At 39.5% G+C, this 24,271-nt stretch overlaps 1 protein-coding gene across 1 annotated transcript; it reads left to right on the plus strand.

The window, feature by feature from the left end:
* Positions 1–218: 218 nt before the first annotated feature.
* On the plus strand, positions 219–23,284 carry vdac1 (voltage-dependent anion channel 1). The gene is made up of 9 exons (XM_084386876.1): positions 219–354; positions 1,325–1,394; positions 6,750–6,799; positions 12,454–12,606; positions 12,693–12,745; positions 17,183–17,410; positions 18,252–18,402; positions 19,611–19,668; positions 22,439–23,284. Exons 2-9 carry the CDS (start codon positions 1,328–1,330, stop codon positions 22,528–22,530), a joined length of 852 nt encoding a protein of 283 aa, XP_084243002.1. The 5' UTR covers positions 219–354; positions 1,325–1,327; the 3' UTR covers positions 22,531–23,284.
* The last annotated feature ends 987 nt before the right edge of the window (positions 23,285–24,271 follow it).

Raw genomic sequence — 24,271 nt, forward strand, 5'->3', positions numbered from 1 at the left:
GTATTTACTGAGATAATATTTGGTATTTAATGATTCTGTAAACTGGATTCATTCTCTGTCATATTCTGTGCAAAGAATCGACACATGCTCAACTGTTTCTGGCAGACCAGGAAACTCTATCAGTCTCTATTATAGATATCTGTCATCCGGGTGTGTGTGACGTGTGTGATGATCTGGAATCCGCTGATGATAAAAAAAAAAAAAAAAAGGAATCTGCTGATGATGCTCCGGATTACTGCGCATGCGCGGCGCAGTTTGCGTACGCTCTCTTGTGCAAGTCTGTCGTGACTCGTGTCTCTCTGCACGTCTCTCCTCCTCTCGGCTGAGTCCTGTCCTCCTCACGACCTTACAGAGGTATGTTCAGATCTGAGACCTTTATCCTGCGGGAGATTATAAAGTCGTGAGGGTCATTGAGGGTGAATGTGATTGCCTGTATCTCTAGTGTTTTAGTGACTCTGGGATGATGATTGGGATGGTGAAGCGCATCAATGTCGCGAGCAGGGCCTGATTGCTACAACTCATGCTTATAATGCGCTCGCTGTGTCTGTGCATGAGCATCGAGTGCACGCTATCCTGATCAAATGTGCACGTGCTGTTTAAATGCTTTCATCCTGTTTATGTTATTGCAATTTTATGGTTTTATTGAAATGCAAACGCGCACGCATGACTCTTGTCATTGTCTCGCTGCGCAAGCAGATCGCTTTGACAAACCAAAGGAAATATTGAAGTGTTGCAGTACTGATGTGTGAAAGTGTCTGACAGCTGTGATTCTGTGCTCATTTATCCTCAATCTACTCTGATAGTGGCCTAAAAACCTGCGCCACACTCTTTTATGTGTAGAGCTCGTGTTGATTCATGCATAGAATATGCTCTTTGTGCTTAACTTCTCTGGCTTATTCAGAGAAATATTCGCATGGATCACGTATAGTGTGTGTAAGGGAATAGGCTTTTATTGTAATGTGTGTATGATCGATGTATTCATGTGTCAACCAACATTAGGCCGGTTTTGCTGTGTAAAATATCTCACCGGGGCTGAAATGGTCCATCTTTGGAGAGGCTGCTCACTGCAGAGCCAGTGGGTGGGGCTTGACGTCCAGCCCCTCCTCTGTGGACGCAGGGGCGGAGCTTGAACCCATTATCCCTAATGAGGTCAAGCTCCGCCCATTAGAGCCACAGAGGTGACTGTCAGACTCATGATGTCTAGATAGGGAGCTCTGTCTGCAGTGAGCAACACTTGCACGTGTTCATGCGCCGCTCCCTGTGTGACCTTGCCGTGACCTCTGCCATCTTGTGTCCTGCTCACCTGACACTCTCTGCATTGCAGACAATGGCCGTTCCTCCGACATATGTGGACCTGGGCAAGTCTGCCAGGGACATCTTCACCAAAGGATACGGTATGAATTCATCTGTTTTTATATTAGCGCTAAAGGTGCATTCACACTACAAGCGACTTGGGCGTTATGTGGGCGCTGGTGGGCGTTCCCACTACTGGTTGCCTAGTAATGTTTGTGAGTGACATTCAAGGATGTTACTCCAATGTTGTAGACAACAAATCAGTTCTCTTGCCGCTACAAACAAACATTTTGGAAGGAAAAGTCTAAATATAAATGGAATCAGTATATAAAATGCATAATATTAAAGATGAACGAGAAACAGCGAGTGCTCGTTGCCATCGAGGCTATTTAACTGCAGCAAACGGGCAAATGCCGGTCTATGGGTTCACAAAAGCATTCAGTCTAAGAGTCAGCATGGCGAGTACCACCGTATGCACACGGACACATATCATACATTACAGGAAAGTTTTTGACAGCTAAAATTAGCCTTTCATTCATCTTGCCTCGATCGGACACAGCACTGAAGGGTGACGGATCACGTGACTCCACTGACTTCACTCCTATTGGTTGTCGCTCCCAAAAGTCGCTCTTCATTTACATAAAGTTGAACATATCGCTGGACACGCCCCATCCAGTAACCAACGGTCACTGTCGCTCGTGTCGCTGGAAATCCCCCGCTCTCCATTGAAATGAATTGGATCCTGTGGCTTTGTCGCTGGTAGTGTGAACGCACCTTAAAGGGTTAGTTCACCCAAAAATTTAAATTCTGTCAGTAATTACTCACCCTCATGTTGTTCCAACCGCGTAAGACCTTCGTTCATCTTCGGAACACAAATTAAGATATTTTTGATGAAATCTGAGCCATGTTTCACTCATCCATAGGCTTCCAGTGTGACCGAAACTTGCTGGCCCAGAAAAGTTATTAAAGAGATCGTTAATATAGTCCAAGTGACTCCAGTGGCTCAATCTTAAGTATATCAAGCGACGAGAATACTTTTTGTGCGCAAAAACAAACAAAAATAACGACTTTATTCCACTATTCATTTCCTTCTCTCTGGATGTCTAGTTGGTTTGCGTAGTGTTTTTGCGCAGCGCGTCTGTGTTACACGTCACCACGTAGGCTCACTATTGGTCGACGCCGGTCATGTGAGTGTTGCGTGATGACGTGCAACACAGACGCGCAGCGCAAACACACTACGAGGCCCAGAGAGAAGGAAATGAAAAGTGGAATAAAGTCGTTATTTTTGTTTGTTTTTGCGCACAAAAAGTATTCTCGTCGCATGATAAACTTAATGTAGTGCCACTGTAGTTACTTGGACTATTTTAACGATGTTTTAATAACTATTCTGGGCCGGTGAGTTTCGGTCACACTGGAAGCCTATGGAGGAGTCAAAATTCTGTCAGATTTCATCAAAAATATCTTAATTTGTGTTCCGAAGATGAACGAAAGACTTACATGGTTGGAACAACATGAGGGTGAGTAATTACTGACAGAATTTTCATTTTTGGGTGAACTAACCCTTTAAGGCTGTAACCATGTCTTGAACATTGGCGAGGACCAAAGATATTTTTGTTTGTGTGTGTTAATAGTGTTTGAACATAAATGTGTGTCGGCAGTGTGTGTACACAACCACCCTTTAATGTTAAAAATCCACACTCTCCTGTTTTTTTTTTTTTTTTTTTATCTCCATAAATCATAAGCAGTGTCTCAGAACAAGCCGTTTGCAGATTGTAGCGTTTGTGGCGTCACATATGATTAGGCCCCGCCCACGACTGCTGACAGACTCCGCCCTATTAGCACAGGCCCCGCCTACTACTGCTGACAGACTCCATCCTATTAGCATAGACCCCGCCCACCACCAATGATAGACTCCGCCCTATTAGCACAGCCCCCGCCTACTACTACTGACAGACTCTGCCCTATTAGCATAGACCCCGCCCACCACCCATGATAGACTCCGCCCTATTAGCACAGGCCCCGCCTACTACTACTGACAGACTCCGCCCTATTAGCATAGACCCCGCCCTCAGTGATCTGCACAGAATGCACTCTTGCGAAGGTCATAATTTTGTAGGGCTGATAAAAAACTAAATTTGGTCACAATCAGCTACAAAACTGAAAAGCATCTCTTTTGTCCAAAAAGTAAAAAATAAATAGAATCATGAGAAATAAACAGGGTTCCCGCGGGGTCTTAAAAAGTCTTAAAAAGTCTTAAATTCTGAACTTTAAATATAAGGCCTTAAAACGTCTTAAAAACAGCCAGATTTTCATCCGCGGTCTTAAATTTCATTTAGTCAGGTCTTAAAAAAGATTTTACCCTCGTTCATTTCCAGAAACGCTGGCCGCATAAAGTTATTACAAAGTAGCAAAAAAGTATGGAAGTCGCTCGCTAAGAGGCAGTTCACATATCGCGTCTTTTTCGCGCTCAAGTTCATTCAAATGTAGGCTCGCGGTAAGCGCGCTTATAATTGAAGCGACGCGCTCGTTTTTTTCCAGGCGCAGCAACATGAAAAAAGACATGAAGGATGCGGGTGCACCCAAACACTACGGGTGTTTTTCTCTTCTCCGTAAATAAATCTTGTAACAGAGCTACAGCAAGTGTTTTTCGGCGGTGGAAATCCATTAGCCACTAAAACTTTTTTGTCATTGTGGAGAGCGCAGTGCATGGTTGCATAGCAACGACAGACGCCACGGGAAAATCGGACCGAATTTTACTATTAATAATAAAAGATGAGCTAAACTGTATTGTAAATGTCAGTAAATAATTTTTTATAAAAAGAATGAGTCAAAAAAGATAAATTAAAGTCTGAAATATGTGAGGTTTACCTTTTTATAAAAACCTTTTTTGTCAACTTTATTTGAACTTGTACATGTTAGTATATAACATGCTGCAAGACACTTTTAAAATCTGGCTATCATTTTTAATCGTATTATTTTAATGTTTATGTTAGTGTGTATTGATGCTAATTTTATTTGTTATTTGCTGTTTTTCGACATAAAACTTGGTGAATTGATTTCATTGTGTTTTATTAGTACTTTTTGAACAGGATTCTGTGATAACAGTGGTAATTTTAGGCACTATAATCATTAAATGAAATGTTCATGCCATTTCATCTCTAGCTATGATCAACTATGATCAACTAAAATCAACTAATTATGTGTTTTTTACAGTAGGCCTATAATATGCAAAAATATTTTCTATAAAACAATTATATCTGATTCTGTTCTTTTCTCTGACACACGTTGTTGGGTCTGGAAGGTTACTAATGTGATTGCTTTATCTGTAAATTAAGTTAATGCTTTTTCAATTACTGAATTCATTGAAATAAAATGAATTCTTTGATTTGAATATTTTTTTGGCAATGCGTCGTGTAGGTCTTAAATTTCAATCTTTATGGTCTTAAAATGTATTAAAAAGGTCTTAAATTTGACTAACTGAAACCTGCAGGAACCCTGAATAAAACGTTCAGAGATTCGTTTTCTTTGTGCGTGTGAGTTCATTAACATGCGGTGACGATGGCGGATGCACAAAGTTCAATATTACACTTTTTCTAGAAGCGGCACCTGAGGCTTCCCATTTCCAGCACACGCATATTTCATCACTGAACTATAGTGAGACTTCCACGAGTCACGACACAAATCGGCACAATACCAAATGATTTTCTCTCATTATAACAGCGGAAACAACTTAAAATACTAGTATAGTATTATCGTATAATAGGATATCATTTGAGACTGTTAAAGGGATACTTCACCGATTAGCATTACGCTTTGTATCAGTAGAAACCCGGTAGTATTCTCGAGTGACTGTGCTTCCCTCCCTCATGTCCCCCTGAGACCAGAGATTTCTGTATTGTCATTTATCGTCATCAGAGGCTTTTTTGTCCAGAGGCGAGAGACTCCAGCCAGTAGGAGGAGCTCGTCCCGCATGTCCTCAACCCAGCCATAGGGGGATCTCACGATAAAACGCCGTCTTTTCAGTTTCGAGTCGACTAGTAGCCTAGCTGTCTCATTTCTTCCGATACTGCCCTCTGTAACCGGTAGGCGTGGCTTGGGAGTGGCCTCGTAGAGCAGCGAAGCAAGTGCATTCTGGGAGTTGTTGTCTTTCATCCACATGAGCCAATTTTCTGGCTTTTCTCAGTCTAGAAGGCTCCAAATTCAAAAATAATTTCACATTTCTTCTACATAACTGACCTATTTTAAATACACATTCATCTTTCCAGCGGTGAAATATCCCTTTAAAGCTGCATTCAGTAACTTCGGGATTTCTTCGCTGTATTCTCGCTTTTTGCTCGCAGGTTTCTCTCTAGAGCTCCCCCCACAGCTTCGGAATAGATATTTGACAACACTGTTGTAAAAACTCGTTGGCTATTCTCAGACACCAGAGGCTAGTAGATCAACGACATCAAAGCAGATGGGATATTCTTTAAAACGTCTTCTTCATTCGGGTTCGGACAGCGTGAGGGAGCGCAATAATGACGGCATTTTAGCAGATTTCTTTTGGCCGTAAAGCAATTGTTTACATCGCGAGACCTGATATCACGCAATACTTCCTGACGCGGCGGCCAGCGGCCCGCCGCCCCAAAGTTGCAAGTGCGTATTTTCCGCTCACAGGCACCAGGGGGGTGCGAAACGACCACCATTCAACCCGAAATAAGTATTATAACCATTCCAATGACTCCGAAGCTGTTCAGTTAAGGTAAAAAAAAGTTACTTAGTTCACCTTTAAGGATCTTTGTATTTGTGTACACTCACAATAAAAAACAAAACATTGCTTTTGTAAAATAATGAAAACAAACAGGGGATCTCTCTCTCTCTCTCTCTCTCTCTCTCTCTCTCTCTCTCTCTCTCTCTCTCTCTCTCTCTCTCTCTCTCTCTCTCTCTCTCTCTCTCTCTCTCTCTCTCTCTCTCTCTCTCTCTCTCTCTCATGCAGATAACATCAGTTAACAACCTCATAGCTCATGGTGTAGCCATTTGTCTTTAATGGTTCACAAGTAAAAATCGTTAAAAATCAATTCCCCTATGGAGAAAATGAATTTTTACTTGACTGTTGCACTCTATTAGACGTCTATTAGACCGACTGAACAGCGAGTCCTCCAAAAACAGACGTAGAACATCTGTTATAATATAGTGAAATTACATGATTTTATCGATCAGCCGTTTCACACAGTTGGTGGAAACTTTCTCAGAAAACCTGGCTTGCTTTGGTCAGAAGTCTCCGGCAGCTTATTAAAGTGCATGTGTAAAATAAAGATGTTGAGGTCCTCTCAGGAGCGAAACGTAATGTGCTTTCAGAGCAGTGCTTCACTACATCCACAGCTTCACACTGGGAGTTATGGACAGTCAGTCAGATCACACACCGATCGCTCCTCATGCTGTTTTGTGTTAGTGATGCTTGTCTTTGTCATTTGCAGGTTTTGGTCTCATCAAGTTGGACTTGAAAACGAGGTCAGAGAATGGACTGGTAAGCAGACAGTGGATCATAGACAAAATCAACAACGCTTGATGTGATTTCTGTTCAAATGTCTATTTTACTCAGTTGAAATGACAAAATTAGTTGAAATGCTGCTGATGTGTCGTTTTAAAAAGCCAGAAAGTTTAATGCTTTCTTTTTTTGGCAAGAATCTGCCATGAGGTTAATGTAGACACTGAGAAATGTATAGAGCACTTGACCTTTTGACTGTTCACTCGTGTTAGTATGAGCTGGGAATGTTAATGTCCGTACACTTAAACCTGTCATCAACAATGAAAGGACTTGGAAATGACTAAGGATTTTGTCTTTAGATTAGGGCTGGGCGATATGGATTTTTTTTTTATCACGATATGTTTTTCCATATTGATCGATCTCGATTCTTATCACGATATGTAGTTTTTGCAGATGCTGCCAGTGTAAGGGACATCCTGAAGCTTGAAGAAACAAGATATTCACTGAAACTTTAGAATAAAGTTTAATAACATAAAAAATTAAACAATATGCCTTTCAATAATGAGCACAAAATATTTTTGTTAAGGTCTTCATGCAGCCAAAGGATTCACATTACACTCCCACATTTATGAATCTTTCTATTGGTCAAGAGAGCAGCGTATTTGGAGGTATTGGAAAATACAAAAATAAAAGGTTGTGCACATCATTTGTAATTGCAAACATGAGTCATCTCCCTTTATACAATAATACAAACTTTTACTTATTGAAACACTGTATATAAACTAACAGCTGTGACAACTATCACATCAAATTGCTTTGGCTGGACAGTGAACATCTCAAGTAGCCTACAAAAAGAGTAAACATGGCCCTGGCACAAATACTACCTGTAAGATTAAGGTAGATCTCTAGAATTGTTTTATAAGTAGAATGAAATCTGAGCCAAAATTGCACAAATATGTAAACATAGTAAACCAAGGGCTGGGCGATATATCGCATGACATTGTTAGGCACATCTCGTCAGTAAAGCCGGTTCCTTGATTAGTAGTAAATCGCCATCACCTGCTTTCAGATGGAGCAGCATTTACAACACAGAGACGTAGTTAACTGACAAGCTGAGCCATATCGCATTAATTATCACGGATCGGGATCGCCTGTGATAATTAATGCTATATGGCTCAGCTTGTCAGTTGTCTGCCATATCCAAACCACGCGTCCACACAATTGACGTCGTGTTACCTTTTTTTTCAACAATGTCTTCGGTCTCGAGTTATGTAGTGATGTCGCCTTCACATTCGGCATTATTTTCGCTGTCCTCAACTTCAGTTTCGCTCATTTTTTTTATCCTTTTTACAACTTTTTTCCCTCTCTCTCAGTCTCCTTCTGTTTACTGTAGCCACGGTGCTCGCTGAGAAGTGGGCGTGCCCTGCCGGCAGATACGGCAGCCGGCAGATACTGTTGCGCTTAGTTTTTCATGTGATATCGAATAATACGTCCCAAGCATATTATCGAAATCGTTCAGAATATTATCGCGATCCCGTATCGAGATCGAATTATCGCCCAGCCCTACTTTAGATACAGAAGAGTTTAGGCCTGGTTGTTGACACTGATTTCAAAAATCAGTTTTGGCTCTTGATTTAATTAGCATTTTGATTTAGTACGTGTGCGTGTCCATTCAAGGGGAGAGAGTCTCTCAACTGAAGCTGTAAACTATACAGGGAGTCCTGGCAGTTTCCACGTTATTATAACAGTTTACATTTAAGTGCTTAATTTGGATATAATAATCAATTCTCAAGTAAAACTGACATGGATACAGACATTTAAATTGTTTACGGATACAGACAGTTTATATATTTAGTGATTTAATCATATCTACTTCAATTCGTTAAGTATAAACATTAAAACGGTCTCTTTTCATGACAGTTTGTTTTAAACATAAATTAAATAATGAAGACATCACTAACAGGTTAAGAAAAAATATAGTGCATATGTAATATCCGGCCTCCAGAATAACATTTGAGAAGAGTAGGTGTATTTAATAAGGGTGTGACGAGATCTCGTGTTACGAGATCTCGCGAGATCAAAACGCGACGAGATTTCTCGTCGAGGTGAAAAGTTGTCTCGTGAGTTGTTGTGAATGATGTCAGCGTGATGGAGCGTGAGGGTGAAATTAGTATTGAAGATGCCCCTGCCACTTTTAAATCATTTGTGTGGCAACATTTTGGTTTTCCTGCGGAAATAATAAACGGCGAAAGAGTGACAGACAAGACGAACACACACACTCGCTCACTCACACACACACTGTTGCTCGCACTCTCACTCACTCGCGCTCACATACTCAACCCGTCGTAAAAAATAAACATGCTGCTAGTCTTTCTGTCATGATGTCCTGAAGCATCGCAGACGCGTAGGTTGTCGCCCACTATGACACTATACGAAATGAAACGATCGAATCTTGCGTCCCGACGCCCGTTGTCCTTAATAAGCATTTGACCTATCACGCAAAGATCCTATTAAAGCACTAAGACATGGAAACAGTATAGCTAACATTCACATTTGAATATTTATCGCAAGTCATATCGACATCGCAATATTAGCCTATAAACAATGTTATGGCACATCGCAGCTTTTCCACATATCGTGCAGCCCTAGTTACTGCCCAAAGGTCTCAACTGCTGCCAGAAATTGTCGACATGCTTATAATCTTGAAAAAGAACATGACCATCACCATATCTTAGGCTATTCTGTGTAGTTAATTTATCTCTTTTTCATGCTTGAAGAAAAAAATTGTTTCTGTTTGAACTTGTAGTTTTGAGAGAGCAGTAGGCCTACTTTGATTATGAATACACTTAGGCTACTGTTTGCATTTAAAGTGTTATTTCTGTTATTTATATATTTATTTTATTTATACTGTTATATATTTTTTTATGTTAGATTTGTGGAAAGGAGTTTGATTTCTCATGTGAAATCGTACAGGGGAGAAGCCAGTTTCAAGAGTTTATAGCAAAACATTTTGCAGTGTTTGCATGTCCTTTACTGCATAGAATTAATTAAAATAGAAGTAAAATAACATTTATTACAAGTTGATTTCAAAATGCACCTAAATTGTTTTGCATTTTATGATTTACAGTTGAATAAAAGACTATTTTCCATTCATACATTTCATCATTGAGGATTTCTTAAATTGTGTAAAAATCTCGTCTTGTCTCGTTCTCGTGAACCCAATCTCGTGTCTCGTCTCGTCTCGTGGAGTAAGCGTCTCGTCACACCCCTAGTATTTGATTATAACATTTCTGTTATTTTGCATCAATAAGTGCAGTTTTACAATAAGGTTCATTAGTTAACATTAGTTAATGTATTCACTTACATGAACTAACCATGAGCAATACATTAGTTACTTTATTTATTTATCTTTGTTAATGTTTGTTAATAAAAATACAGTCATTCATTGTTTGTTCATGTTCGTTCAAAGTGCATTAACTAGATTTAATAAAGTATTAGTGAATGTTGAAATTAACATTACTAAATGCTGTATAAGGGCAGTTCATTATTAGTTCATGCTAACTTATGTAGTTAGCTAATGAACCTTATTGTAAAGTGTTACCATTTATTTCTTAGAAATGCACGTTTGACAGTAAAGCACTGAGCTGGAGTTAAGATGCAGATGAAATTAATTTCTATTAACAACAGTAACATGCAAAAACCTTTTTAAATATCCTTCTCTTATTAAATGTACCATTGTTCTTCTATAGTATCATACTGAACTGACCGACAGCTTCAGTGATTATATAAAAGCGAGGCTTTATGTCGAACGCACATGAACTAACAAAAAAGAGAGGTCTCGTCACATCCGCTTGTCGGAGAAAGTGTTAACGGTATGAACTGATGGCGATATCGATGGACCTTTAAGTTAATCAGCTAACCTATCTAATTCTTTTCATTGTTATCGTTTTATTCAATTTAAATATTTGAATGTTAGTGAGAAGAAGAAAAATAAAGGCATCTTGAGTAAAACGCCTCTATATTTAACAAAACGCATGCAAAAGACAGAACTTTAGAAGCGATTTGACCCATTTTACAGAACACTTTTGACAAAAAATGATGTGTTATTTTAGAATAGTGATTTCATTATGTCTAAATATAAATTTAAAAGCAAAATTTGTGCAAAAAATATATATTAGTGAGTGGAAATGGCTAAAATGTCAATAAGTGCTCCTCTGCCGCCATCTACTGGTTATACTGGTAATTTCATGTTTTATTTTTTTCATTTTTAAATAAAAGCGTTTGTTTGCCACTAAGAGTTAGTTTTCCTAGATCTTGAAACTTTGAGCTTTACAAATGGGGACTATCTTTTAAGGATGAACAAATAATGTTATCACATTAATGTTACTGGTTATCACACTAAAAATAACATTTAAATCGGATAATATTTAGAGCTTTGAAGTGTTTTGAAGTTGTGAGAAGTACTTGAAAGTCCTTAAAGTGCTTGAAATTAACTCTCAAAAGGTTGAATGAACCAGAAATTAATAATGTAAAAAGATTAGACTATTTCTGCCACAATACCATGGTTACAGTTAGCGTTTCTACATTAAATCCATGGTAAATGTTGGTGATTTGTGGCCTGAAAAGCATTCCATAACTTGTTCGCTCAATGTTTCACAATGTCTCTCCTAGTTTCCTGGTTATCTATGGTTTTTAACAAAGAATATTAGGGACTTTCGCACCGGAGGAACCTTTTCCTAGTTCCTAGAACTATTGGCGGAAGATCCCGGATTTTGGTGCGTTCGCACCGCAGGAACTGGGAACGATTTCATTTCTAGGAACTCCTTATGGAGGAACTAATTTAGCTAATAACTAATGTAACCCTAATCCTCCACACCCTAGAGTCGGTCTAAACCAGCGCTGTATGAACTATCAGTGACGTTAGTGTTCGCTAATTGGCCGAACACACGCGAAACACCCGCCATTCTTAAAACACACAGATTATAGCCTATATATTTACTCCACAAACTAACTCTACGAACATGTAAAACAGTGATAGATGAGCCTCTAAACCTTTACGCTGAGGAGAAAATCCAACGCCACTTTGAGGAGAACAAGAGAAACATGATGATGTATTTCTGCTCAGCAACACTGGACATCAGACACACGACATACGCTAATAACTCTTCATCACTGTCTACTCTCTGTGTGTAACAGTTCTGTCTAATAACGTGTGAGACGGGGCCGTTAGACAGATCGTACACTAATGAACACGGAGAATGCGAGCGCTGCCGTTCTCAGCGCCGTCAAAAATAAAAGTCTCAACAACAAGCGTGTCTTACATCACTTCAGAGTTCCTGCCGGCGGTGCGAACGCAACCAGGAAAACCTTCCTATGGGAACCATTAGTTCTCTGGGAATCATCCTGGTGACTCGTTCCTAGAACCTCCGGTGCGAAAGCTCCTCATGTTGATATGCTGGTGCCCTGATTATAGTTCATATATGCTCCTCTCTAGAGTTAATTTTTATACCTAACTATCGATTTTATGGATATTGAATAGCTTTTCTGATTTTTATGAATCATTGTTTACAAGCTGTTTTACTGATGTCTTTCCACGGTTGAAACGCTGATTGAGCGATTACTCACCATTTTTTCATACTTGTCCTGACTGATTGACCCATCAGTGTTCATCATATGTTCTCCTGCTACCGTAGGAATTTAAAAGCTCCGGCTCGGCTAACACAGAGACCAGTAAGGTAGCAGGAACACTGGAGACCAAGTACAAGTGGGCCGAACACGGGCTGACGTTCACCGAGAAGTGGAACACCGACAACACTCTCGGCACAGAGATCACTCTGGAAGACCAGGTGAGAGACGTGAAAAACTGATCCAGTGCACATGATGTGATATGAGTTACAGTCTTCTAACATGAATGCTGCTTTATTTTCCTCAGTTGGCCAAAGGGCTGAAGTTGACATTTGATTCCTCCTTTTCTCCAAACACTGGGTATGTGCCTCGTTCACCACATCTGTTCTCCAGTATAATCAATGCAGATGTAGCATCATTGGGCACTTCCAGGACAGATGTGATATGTGACCCTGGAGCACAAAGCCAGTCACATGGGTCAATTTTTTCGAAATTGAGATTTATACAACAAGCTGAATTTTAGGATATGATAATCTTTGGCCGAGAACTATTTGAAAATCTGGAATCTGAGGGTGCAAAAAAATAATTTATGTTGGCGATTGTGCTGCATTCACTCACAAAAATAAATGTTTTATATATTTACGGTAGGACAAATATCTTCATGGAACATGATCTTTACTTAATATCCTAGTGATTTTTGGCATAAAAGAAAAATGTATAATTTTGACCCATACAATGTGTCGTTGGCTATTGCCACAAATATACCCGTGCGACATGTGACTGGTTTTGTGATCCACGGTCACATAAATCATCACTGTCGGGTGGAAAACTTGCATGTCCAAAAACGCTACCTTTCAGGAAAAAAAAAGAAACAAACACTGTGTTGTTAAAGTACATATAGTCAGACAGTTGCATGTCACATTATTAACATTTTACCAAAATCAAGCTCAATGTAGTTTCAAGGATTTTGACCAGCAAATGTCGGAAAATGCGTGTTTTGTCCATCATTTGAACAGCTGCATCTGAGGCAGAAAGTGCATGCTATTACACTTTTCATCCACTTACAGGTTAGTTAGTTAGTAAGGGTGTCACCGAAATTAAGTCACAATCTCGAACTTCGAATTAAAAAATGGAATCGTTGATGCTGCCCCACTCCCATGTCACGTCCGGTCGGAAAAAAAAGCGTTGCTAACACAATGCTAAATCATAAATCAGATGTATGTACAATAACATTACGATGTCCAGCAATCGATCTAAATAGTACATTGGGTTTAATTTGTCATTTAATGAGGTCTAATATATGTTGTTAGTGAATTTTCACGTGAATAAATACATAGATCCGACTATTTTAAGTGTGTATTTAAATGGTCCAGTGGCAGAACTTTTGCCAAGCGTGTCAGAGGTTCTGGGTTCTAATCCGCACTCGTATAGGGGTTTTTTTTTCTCATCAAAACCGATTATGTTTATCAGTGGTTGTATATCAGGCAGGGACACGTTTGTGTGCATTTTGTTTTGTAATTTCACCGGAACAAATAGAGAGTCTCCACAACGGGTTTCAGCGCTAGATCGCCTCTTATTTAACAAACGAACTAAATGAATGCTCTGCTTGTTAACTGGAGATGTTTTATTTATTTGAATTGGTACATTCGTGCCGCAAGATGTTTCAAAAGTGGTGGGGACAATATCGACCTTAGCAAAAAGTGGTGGCGACATGTCCCACCCGCAAATTATGCTTATGCATAAAAGTCTAGTCTAAAAATGGCATAGCAGCCTGTGCTTTAAAAATGTATTTATTTTTAAATCGAGAATCGAATCGAACCGTGATCTTAGAATCGAAAATTTTATCAAATCGAGGATTTGGAGAATCGTGACACCCCTGTTAGTTAGTTAGTTATAGTTTATTTCGGTCAACTTCAAAAGAAGGGAAAAAAAAGAAATACAATTTACAAGCAAACATAGAAACGAAAATTTAATTACAGTGTAAACAGTATTTTTAATAGAAAAAAAAAGTTGCTTGACCGAAAAGGTGTCGGATGAAGCTTATGCTTATTGCGCCGATCTCATTTATATGACACAAATAAATAAATAAAGTATAAAGGTTAAAAAGTTATAAAGTATAGTTATGTTAAAGTATAGGTACCAAAATGTTATAAAAGATGACACTAGGCGATTGACTATGACTCGACGACAAATGCTAGACAAAGACAGCCTTCCCCGTTCCTCAAATACATAAAACCTTATTAGGGATGCATGGATAGGATTTTGTTTTGGGCCGATACTAGTTTTAATAAACAACTGCTGGCCGATACCAATATTTGTCATTTGCTCACTTATTTTAACTTTTGTTATTAAAATAGATTACTGTTTTGATCATATTTTAAATAAGTACCAATTAAAAAAATTATTGGTTAAAAATGTTTTTTTTACATTACAGCTGTAAAATTACAATACCAACAGTCATGGCTGTCTTAATTTCTTAATTTTCCAACATTACACCATTAAACTTTTATTTTGACAGAAAACCGCAGGGAGCCCTTAAAGCTTCTCTTTTGATGATACGCACTTCTCAAGTTTGTGAAGATGTTGGGCGCGTGTTTCGCTCACAGAAGCACGTTACAGCGACTCGGACTCAGAGCAGATGCAGATGGCGTTTGTGAGAAGCAGCGTTTACAGTGAATCGAGCCGCTCTGAGATGCTCAAAACACCGGCGGATCACGAGCTGCTCACGTGTAAATGAACACAGTGCCGCGCTTCACTCTGAAACACGCAGCGCATATATTATTTAATTAAATCGCATCCTTTGCTCATCAATAATGTCACTAAACCATATCGCAATTTCGTTAATTGTGCAGCTCTTGTCCAACCCCTGAATCAGGACTACTTCAATAGTGTTAAACAAAGACGTGAAAATCAAATAGTATATTAACTCTATGTGACACTGGACCACAAAACCAGTCGCAAGGGTAAATTTTTATAATAAATAAGCTTTCCATTGATGTATGGTTTGTTAGGATAGGACAATATTTGGGTCGAGATACAACTATTGAAAATCTGGAATCTGAGGGTGCAAAAAAATCGAAACATTGAGAAAATCTCTTTTAAAGTTGTTCATTTATGTTCGCGATTTTGCTGCATCCACTCACAAAAATATATTTTTTTATATATTTACGGTAAGAAATGTACAAAATATCTTCATGGAACATGATCTTTACTTAAAGGTGCATTGCGCGAGAGTCTGAGTTTTCGCAGAACTACGCCCCCTCTGGCGGCAAGCGAAACTGCAACCAGAGGTGTGCACGCTCACGGACCACACGCACACGCACGCTTGCACGAGCTCGAGCTGGTCATAACCCAAGGAGCATCAGCCGCACAAATCTTTTGTTTACAATCATAATGTCTTCAGAGGTAATAAAGTTTTAAATCTGCAAGTAATTTAAAATATGTGAAAGGAAAGGCAATTGAGTAAATAACACACTTATGTGTGAGGGAAAAAATGGGGGTAGTAGAAAACTTCGTTTTTTATTCCCATCTATCTCCATGTTGAACTGTGTTATGTGTTTACTGTATCCACTTATGACTATTATTATGGAAACACGTTCATGAACAATATAAGTTATAACTTTGTAAAAGCTCAAAATTGTAATCATGATACCATACCATACACAGTCGGTCAACAAAGTACACCCAAATGTCTCAAGGTAATAAACAATCAAGTGGCACTATGACGTTACCATAAAAGCCAAACAGGCTAATCCGCCGAAGATTTGCGGGGGTTTAGCCTGTTTTATTGATCAGCTAAGTAGCATATTCCAATAGCAATACATCGTAATTAAGCAGTAATTTGCTCAAAATTTGTGTCTAAGTATCTAACTTATATATCAGCATTTTATATCACAATCATTCTGAACCTGATCACTGACAATGGTAAGTTAGTAAAACCTATTCCGATTGTACATTTATCTAGCTTACGCTAAAGCATTACACATTTTATGGATCGTCATTTATTGTCATTATTGGCCGTATCAGACATTAGAGAATGGGATATATCTTACCTTTTTATCAAGAAAAAAGCCAACTGAGGATCCCGTTTGAGCCCTAGAGCAGACCGGAGATCTCTCCATTTGTTGAAAGCCTTCCCTATGTTTACTCTCGTCTTACCCCGACGCCTGTCTGACTCCAATTTGGACCTTTTGGTTGCACTAGACAAAAGTTCTCTTTTTTTTTTTATCTTACGTGGAGTTTGCGTTGGTGTTTGAAATGAACTACAAGCCGGTCTCTTAGAATCCATTTTCTACGGAGAATGGCGGCGTCGGCGCATACACAATCACAAACCTGCCAGACATATGAGCGTGCCGTGAACGCGCATGACGTCACGCCCAGTCTCAGATTCCGACCCGAATCCCTCTTATTTATTTTACTGTACAGGATTATAGAGGCAATCGCAGTGATCAGAGAAGGGCTCAGTCAGCCCATCAGGCAATTGTTTAAGCATGTATGGGTTAGAAAACGGGTATTTTTAACATGAAAAGTTGCGCAATGCACCTTTAATATCATAATGATTTTTGTCATAAAAGAGAAAATCGATAATTTTGACCCATACGATGTATTGTTGGCTATTGCCACAAATATACCCGTGCGACATGTGACTGGTTTTGTGACTAACATATTAGTTGATGACTTCCTCATATTAAGTGTTGTTGTTGTTTTTCCACACGAGTCACACAAATGGAGCACAGAATCACCAATACATTTCTGCATTTCTGGCGTTTCTCATGGCTTCTTTCGTAACTTCCATAGCAAGAAGAGCGGGAAGATCAAGAGCAGCTTCCAGCACGATCACCTGAACCTGGGCTGTGACGTGGACTACGATATCAACGGCACCGCAGTGCATGGAGGCGTGGTGGTGGGCTTCGAGGGCTGGCTGGCCGGGTACCAGATGACCTTCGAGGCCGGCAGGAACCGGATCTCTCAGAGCAACTTCGCTGTCGGATACAAGACCGACGAGTTTCAGCTGCACACAAATGTGTACGTACTGAACCCAGTCTCTGCATTAGTGAGATGTCGTACTGAACCCAGTCTCTGCATTAGTGAGATGTCGTACTGAACCCAGTCTCTGCATTAGTGAAATGTCGTACTGAACCCAGTCTCTGCATTAGTGAGATGTCGTACTGAACCCAGTATCTGCATTAGTGAGATGTCGTACTGAACCCAGTCTCTGCATTAGTGAGATGTCGTACTGAACGCTGGATCTGCATTAGTGAGATGGATAGGGTTCTCCATGCGTGTTGTTTTTCCAGGCTCAAGGTTAGAAAGGTGGGTTATTTATATATTTGTTTATTCCCTGGCGATTGGATTTGTCAAGGGCTTTGCTGCAGGAAGGAACGCACTAATGTCATTGCCTACTTCTTTATACCATTGAGGCTCAAATAAAAGAGCGAGTTAATTCTGTGCAGTTGTTTAGGGCTTTGCAGTAAAAAGACCCTAGATAACACATACATTTTGTCTTTTACAGTCCTGCTGTAGTCAATCTTTTAAAGATAAATCATCAAAATAACATTTAAATGTTTTTTTCCTTGAAAAAAATGCCTTCATGCCTTAAAATATCTTGAATGTAACTCGACACCCTTGCCTCGTTTAGTATGCGCGGTTCTATGAATATGCAAATGAGCCCCGCCTCCACTCACTCACTCAGCTCAGAGATCCACTGGTTGACGACTTTAAAGGGCAGTTTTGTGTGTGGTGTTTTTCTTCTAGAGCAGTCTATTTGACCTGTCAATTTAGTGCCATTTACTGTTTTAAAAAGCTTATAGTTTTGAATTGAAAAGATGAAAAAGATGTGTCTGAATGATGTGTTTTCTAATCACAGGAATGATGGAACAGAATTCGGCGGCTCCATTTACCAGAAAGTGAATGATAACCTGGAGACGGCGGTGAACCTGGCCTGGACCGCCGGGAACAGCAACACCCGCTTCGGCATCGCGGCCAAGTATCAGATCGACGCCGACGCTTCCTTCTCGGTGTGTGTTGAGTAACTAAGTGAAGTTAGCATTCGAGCTAGGTTTTCTTTTCAATGATCAGTGCAGTCGTTTGTTGGCACCTATAGGCAAAATTATGCAACCTGCGTTAAAGGAGTTGCTCACTTCAGAATAAAAATTTCCTGATAATTTACTCACCCCAGTTAAGCAGCAGTTAAAGGGTTAGTTCACCCAAAAATGAAAATTCTGTCAGTAATTACTCGCCCTCATGTTGTTCCAACCCCGTAAGACTTTCGTTCATCTTCAGAGCACAAATTAAGATATTTTTGATGAAATCTGAGAGCTGTCTCACTCCTCCATAGGCTTCTAGGTAATCGATATCTGCCATCCCAGAAAAGTTAGTAAAGACAATGTTTAAAATAGTCCAAATGATTACAATGGCTCAACCTTAAGTTTATCAAGCGACGAGAATACTTTTTGTGCGCAAAAAAAACCCTAAAACAACGACTTTATTCAACTATTGATTTTCTTCTGTGTTTCTGTGAGTGAGTTCACGTAGTGTAACAGCGCAGCGCTTCTGTGTTGTACTTCAGAACGTAGGCTCACTATTGGCCAGCATCACACACATGACCAGCGTCGGCCAATAGTGAGCCTACGTTCTGACATACAACCCAGAAGCGCTGCGCTGTTACACTACGTGAACTCACTCAGAGGTCCACAAATATCTTAATTTGTGTTCCGAAGATGAACGAAAGTCTTACGGGGTTGGAACAACATGAGGGAGAGTAATTACTGACAGAATTAAAATTTTTGGGTGAACTAACCCTTTAATACACATTTAGTTGAATTAGGGGTGTTTTAGGCACGTTACTCAAAAAATTTAATTCATCACTTGTTACTCCTTTCAAAAGTAATATTATTACAGTAATTTGTTACACCACTCGTTATATTACTTTTCCGTTACACCCCACAGAAATGGTAATTGCGTATTTTCTAGGGGTGTCACGATATATCGCGATATAAAAATGTGATATGAATCTGTGATGTGAAACCAGTTCAATCATACGATGCACTTCTCTCTACTGCAGAATATTACGAGATGGAAAAATATTACGAATTTAAACGCATTTACTGAGCTAGAAGAAAAGAGTAAAGACTGAGTCAGAAGAAAGGAGAAGATTTCTTATGTTTCTTACCCAGAACATAATGACTGTTTTTCCACTCACACACTTTTTTTGTCTGTCTTACAGGCCAAAGTGAATAATTCTAGCCTCGTCGGCCTGGGATATACTCAAACCTTGAAGCCCGGTAAGTATATATAGATGTAAATTATGTGCAACAAGTTTAATAACACTGTTCAAAATGCATATGCAACCGTTTAAACCAGGCGTGTCCAATCCTGCTCGTAGAGGACCTCCAGTCCTTAAGTAACCCAGCTGATCAACGTCTGGACGATTGCTAGAAACATTGCTTAATAGTTCAAAGGAGCTGCTAAGTAATGCTATTTTTAAATCCATTAATAACCTCAATATTCTGAATTTATTGCATTTGATTTAATTTCCAGTTTCACCTTAAACCATTTACAAGGTCACATTGTAAAGTGTGTACAGTTATTAATTTCCAGCTGAACATCTTTAATTGATTCAAAGAGCTGATAAGGTAATATTGGTTTGATTCATGATGATGGACTGAGTCAAATTGGCATATTTGGCCAGGATTCCAGGGTTACACCCCTACTCTTTTTCATAAAAGGAGATCCTGGGATTTTCAATGACCTCAGAGAGTCAGGACCTCGGTTTAACGTTCGGGAAAAAATAGCGAGGAGCCATTTTAATTATTTATTAATAAAGCTAGTGTTTTCTGAGTCAGTGTCGGCTGCAGAGTTGAAGTTGATGATACTGACTCTCCAGTGAACGCATCTATAGAGAGAAATTACCTTTCATACGGATTACATAATCAGAGAGTATTTGTTTTAGATTTGAATTGGTTCGTTTAAAAGTAGACAATTAAAGCTTTCTATAGATCTATTTCTCACGTCTGGGAGACAAGTGGCCTAGACGCTGAGTTCTGGTTCATTTTTGTGACGCGCTCCAGTTCACAGAGACTGAGACGGCATAAAAAGCGCATCCTGATTGTTTTCTTTGTTTTAGAAAGGCACACATTTGTTTCTGATATTGTGAGTGTACACAAATAAAAAAAAAGTTTTCCTTTACAGTTTCGAATGATGCATTACTCTAATCTTAAATGACAAAAAATGACCAAACAATGCAAGCGCTGGCACCTCCATGTCATGCAGTAAAGTTATCAGGAAAAGCGAACTATAGTTCAGATCCAACACTGCGCACACACACTTGGATATCCGCCTAATAATAGCGCACATTTATCTAGGTTAATGTCAGATCGGACGGACTTGTAAAGTTTCTACTACATATGTTTCAAATGATAAGAAATATTTAAGTCGATGGATGATAGACGAACGTTTGGATTTTCTGCCCGACATACTGTAATTGTTTTTTTCTGCGACTAACTGACTAATACAATTTTGGTCGATTAAAAAATGTTATTTTCGATTTAAGCGAAATAGAAGAACGAATTGATGTAAAATCGCAACTTTACATTTTCCGTCGGTCTTAGTACACGATGTAACTACAGAAGAGTCAAGTTTTAAATAGGAAAAATATCGAAACTCTTTGGTCATTTTTTTGAGAGAGATGCTAACGGTCTTGTCCGATTCAATGATCTATGCTAAGCTATGCTAAAAGTGGTACTGCCAGACCCGGAGATTCGGCTGAATGGATTCAAAAACTGTAAAACTCAACTTTTTGTTGTGAAGTTGTAAAATGAGCCTATTTCCAAAAAAAGTGGAGTATCCCTTTAACATGCTATATAAAAATATCTGTGGGGTATTTTGAGCTAGAACTTCACATACACACTCTGGGGACATCAGAGACTTATTACATCTTGTGAAAAGGGCCTTCTAGGATCCCTTTAATTGTTGACATGTCCCCAAAAATATGTGTAGGAAATAGGCCTGTAAACCTAAAACCAGGCACCTCAGCTCCACTCACGTCCCGCGTCTTTGCCCATTATCCGGGAGTGACGCTCCAAGATAACGACGGCCGGCTCCGCCCACTTTGGGCTTCAAAAATGCTCTTCAGAAACAAACGGGTGACGTCACGGACACTACGTCCACTGTATGTTAGGACCCACGCAGGGTGAGCGCCCCCTGATGGCCTCACTAACACCTCTTCCAGCAGCAACCTAGTTTTCCCAGGACTCTCCCATCCTTCGCTTCAGTGGGAAACCAGTCTTGGGCTACAGGCTGATAGCTGTTGGATTAATGTGCATGAACTCTGAACTCAGCTGGGCATCGGACACCCCTGGTTTAAACCCCTGGCTTGTGGCGTTTATGTACCAATGCAGCATTAGTAAGGGTTCGTACAAGGTGCTAAAAATGCTTGAAGTACTTGCATTTGACCTTTTGAAATTTAGTCCTTGAAAACCCTTGAAAACAGCCATATTTATTGAAAGACAATACATGTGAAATTAGTGTTTAATTGTGTGTGAAAAGATTGTTTTATCGATAAAATGAATGCTGCAGCCCATCTGATATAGATATAGAGCCGTTTCGCATGACTATGAGCGTGATATTGCTCATATAAATATCCAAGTATATAATACAGCTTTCATTCTTCAGGTCAATCATATATTAATGAGGGGAAAATCACTTTGAATAAGTAAAGCGATGTCTTTGTCATAGTATCCTTTCAATGGTTATGTTTCCACAGTCATTGCTTCTGCTGCACTTTATTATTTGTACCATTTTGTTTTATTGGTTTATTGTTTATCTATTTACCTTTTTTAGAATTCGAAAAATAATAAAGACATTGTTTGATAAGGGAGATCTCTGATTGAAGTACTTGAAAACCCCAAAAAGTAGTGCTTGAATACTTTGCATTTTGCAGTATCTGTACGAACCCTGAATTTACTGCTGTACTAAACTGATCCTTTGCTTTCAGTAAGTTCTCATGGATGTGAATGTTCCTTGTCTAACTTTTTTCCCCATCTCTTGACTCAGGTATTAAGCTGACCCTTTCTGCTCTTCTGGATGGGAAGAACATTAATGCTGGTGGACACAAACTGGGTTTGGGTCTGGAGTTTGAGGCATAGGAAGCCGAGGATTGCAATAATCCTGACTTGATTTTTTTTTTCTTTTCTTTCTTCCCTTTTGAATACCTTCCCTCACAAACCTCGTTTCTCTTAGATTCCCTGGCCGAGGACACACACTCAGTCAAATTATGCATTAGTAGAGGCTCACTTCTTCAGAGAGAGTATTTACTAAAGGGAAAGACACTGCTATAGGTCACACAGAATGAAAGAAGAGCATAAATGGCTTTAAAATGTATTTTCAATACATCATTGACATTATTATTTATTTCAGTGTTGATTGTGACAGAATATTTTGGGCCGTTGGCTAGAAAAAGATGTTTACATCAGGAAACACTAATGCTAGCTGACAACATTCCTGATCCACGGTTTTCACCCCAACTAACCTTGAAAGAAGGGACCCGTATATAAGAATACACTCGAGGGCCGCTGTAGGAGCCCTTCACGTCTTTAGTGGTAGACACCAGACTTTTGGGTGCGTTTCGTGTTTGTCTCGTCTGTGCGAGTGAACCCACATGTGTATCTTGTCCATTATTGTTTTATTACTGCATACTTGCCTGTACCTTTTATGGCAAAACTCTTTCAGCTGTCCCTGAACTAAAGGAGATTGGAAACAACCTTTAGATGTGCCGGGGAAGAGCATGAGAGATTTGAATATGTGGACGTAGTCTTCCGTTTTTAAATGTTGGATTAGCATACTGTGGATTTAGCAGTTTGGTTACTTTAAGTTGAATAAAACATTTGGACCTGGACCACACTACTGGATTGTGCAGTTTGGTTTCTTACTAAAAACAAAATATTGGTAGTTACTATATGCAAAAGACTGATTTTCTTTTCAGAGCAAGCTTTATTATTACCAAGTGTGCCGCACAAGCCCTAAAAAGTGAAGCCAAAGCGTCTCGATCGCCCCCCCGTTGACTGGTCCTAGTATATGTCATAAGCCCCGCCTCCCCGTGTTATTCAACGGGACGTGAGACCGACTGAACAATTTAATTACACTTCAAATACCTTTTTTCCGAAGGTGGTCTCTGTCATTTACTGTAGTTTTTTTCACGCTGATGTAAATTCAAGTGTTTGTTTTTAAAATAAGTTTGTTTTTAGTTAAAAACGGTGGTGTGACGTCATGATTGACAGCTGTGATTGACAGGTTCTCTGAGCTAAGTAGTCACTGAAGCACCAACAGACTTTTTTTCGGGATCTTCGGAGGACTGAGGAGATTGGAGCTTTAAATTTAATATCTAAATTTCTATAATTAATTATTTCACACCGAGAGTGAGGGGGCGGGGCCTTGATTACGCGGCTTTACTTCCTGCTCACGACTGCGCAGGTCTGGGGCCTCATTTATAACCGTTGCGTACGCACAAAACAGGCCCTGAAAGAGGCGTACGCCACTTCCGACGTACAAGTTGTGATTTATAAAAACAAACTTGACGGGAAAATTTGTGCACCTGCACGCAAACCCCATGCGTACGAACGTTTTGAAGATGGAGCAGTTTGGCGACACCGATGGTGAGCTGGAGTTAAATGTCTTTTTGGTCACTTTTAGACAGAAAATCCAAAGACATATACAGAAAGACAATACAAAATATAATTTCACTCACCAAGCCTATCACTTAAGCAAATATCCATCCCTTCTTAAATGTCGACGCCAGCGAGCGCGTTGGGGCCGTTTAGTGAAACTGACGCAAATAACAGTTTAAATAAATAAAATAATGATTTAAACTATGTTTTATTTCTGATATAA

This window comes from Rutilus rutilus (genome assembly GCF_951802725.1).
Source record: "Rutilus rutilus genome assembly, chromosome: 18".
In the NCBI taxonomy this organism is placed as follows: Eukaryota; Metazoa; Chordata; class Actinopteri; order Cypriniformes; family Leuciscidae; genus Rutilus; species Rutilus rutilus.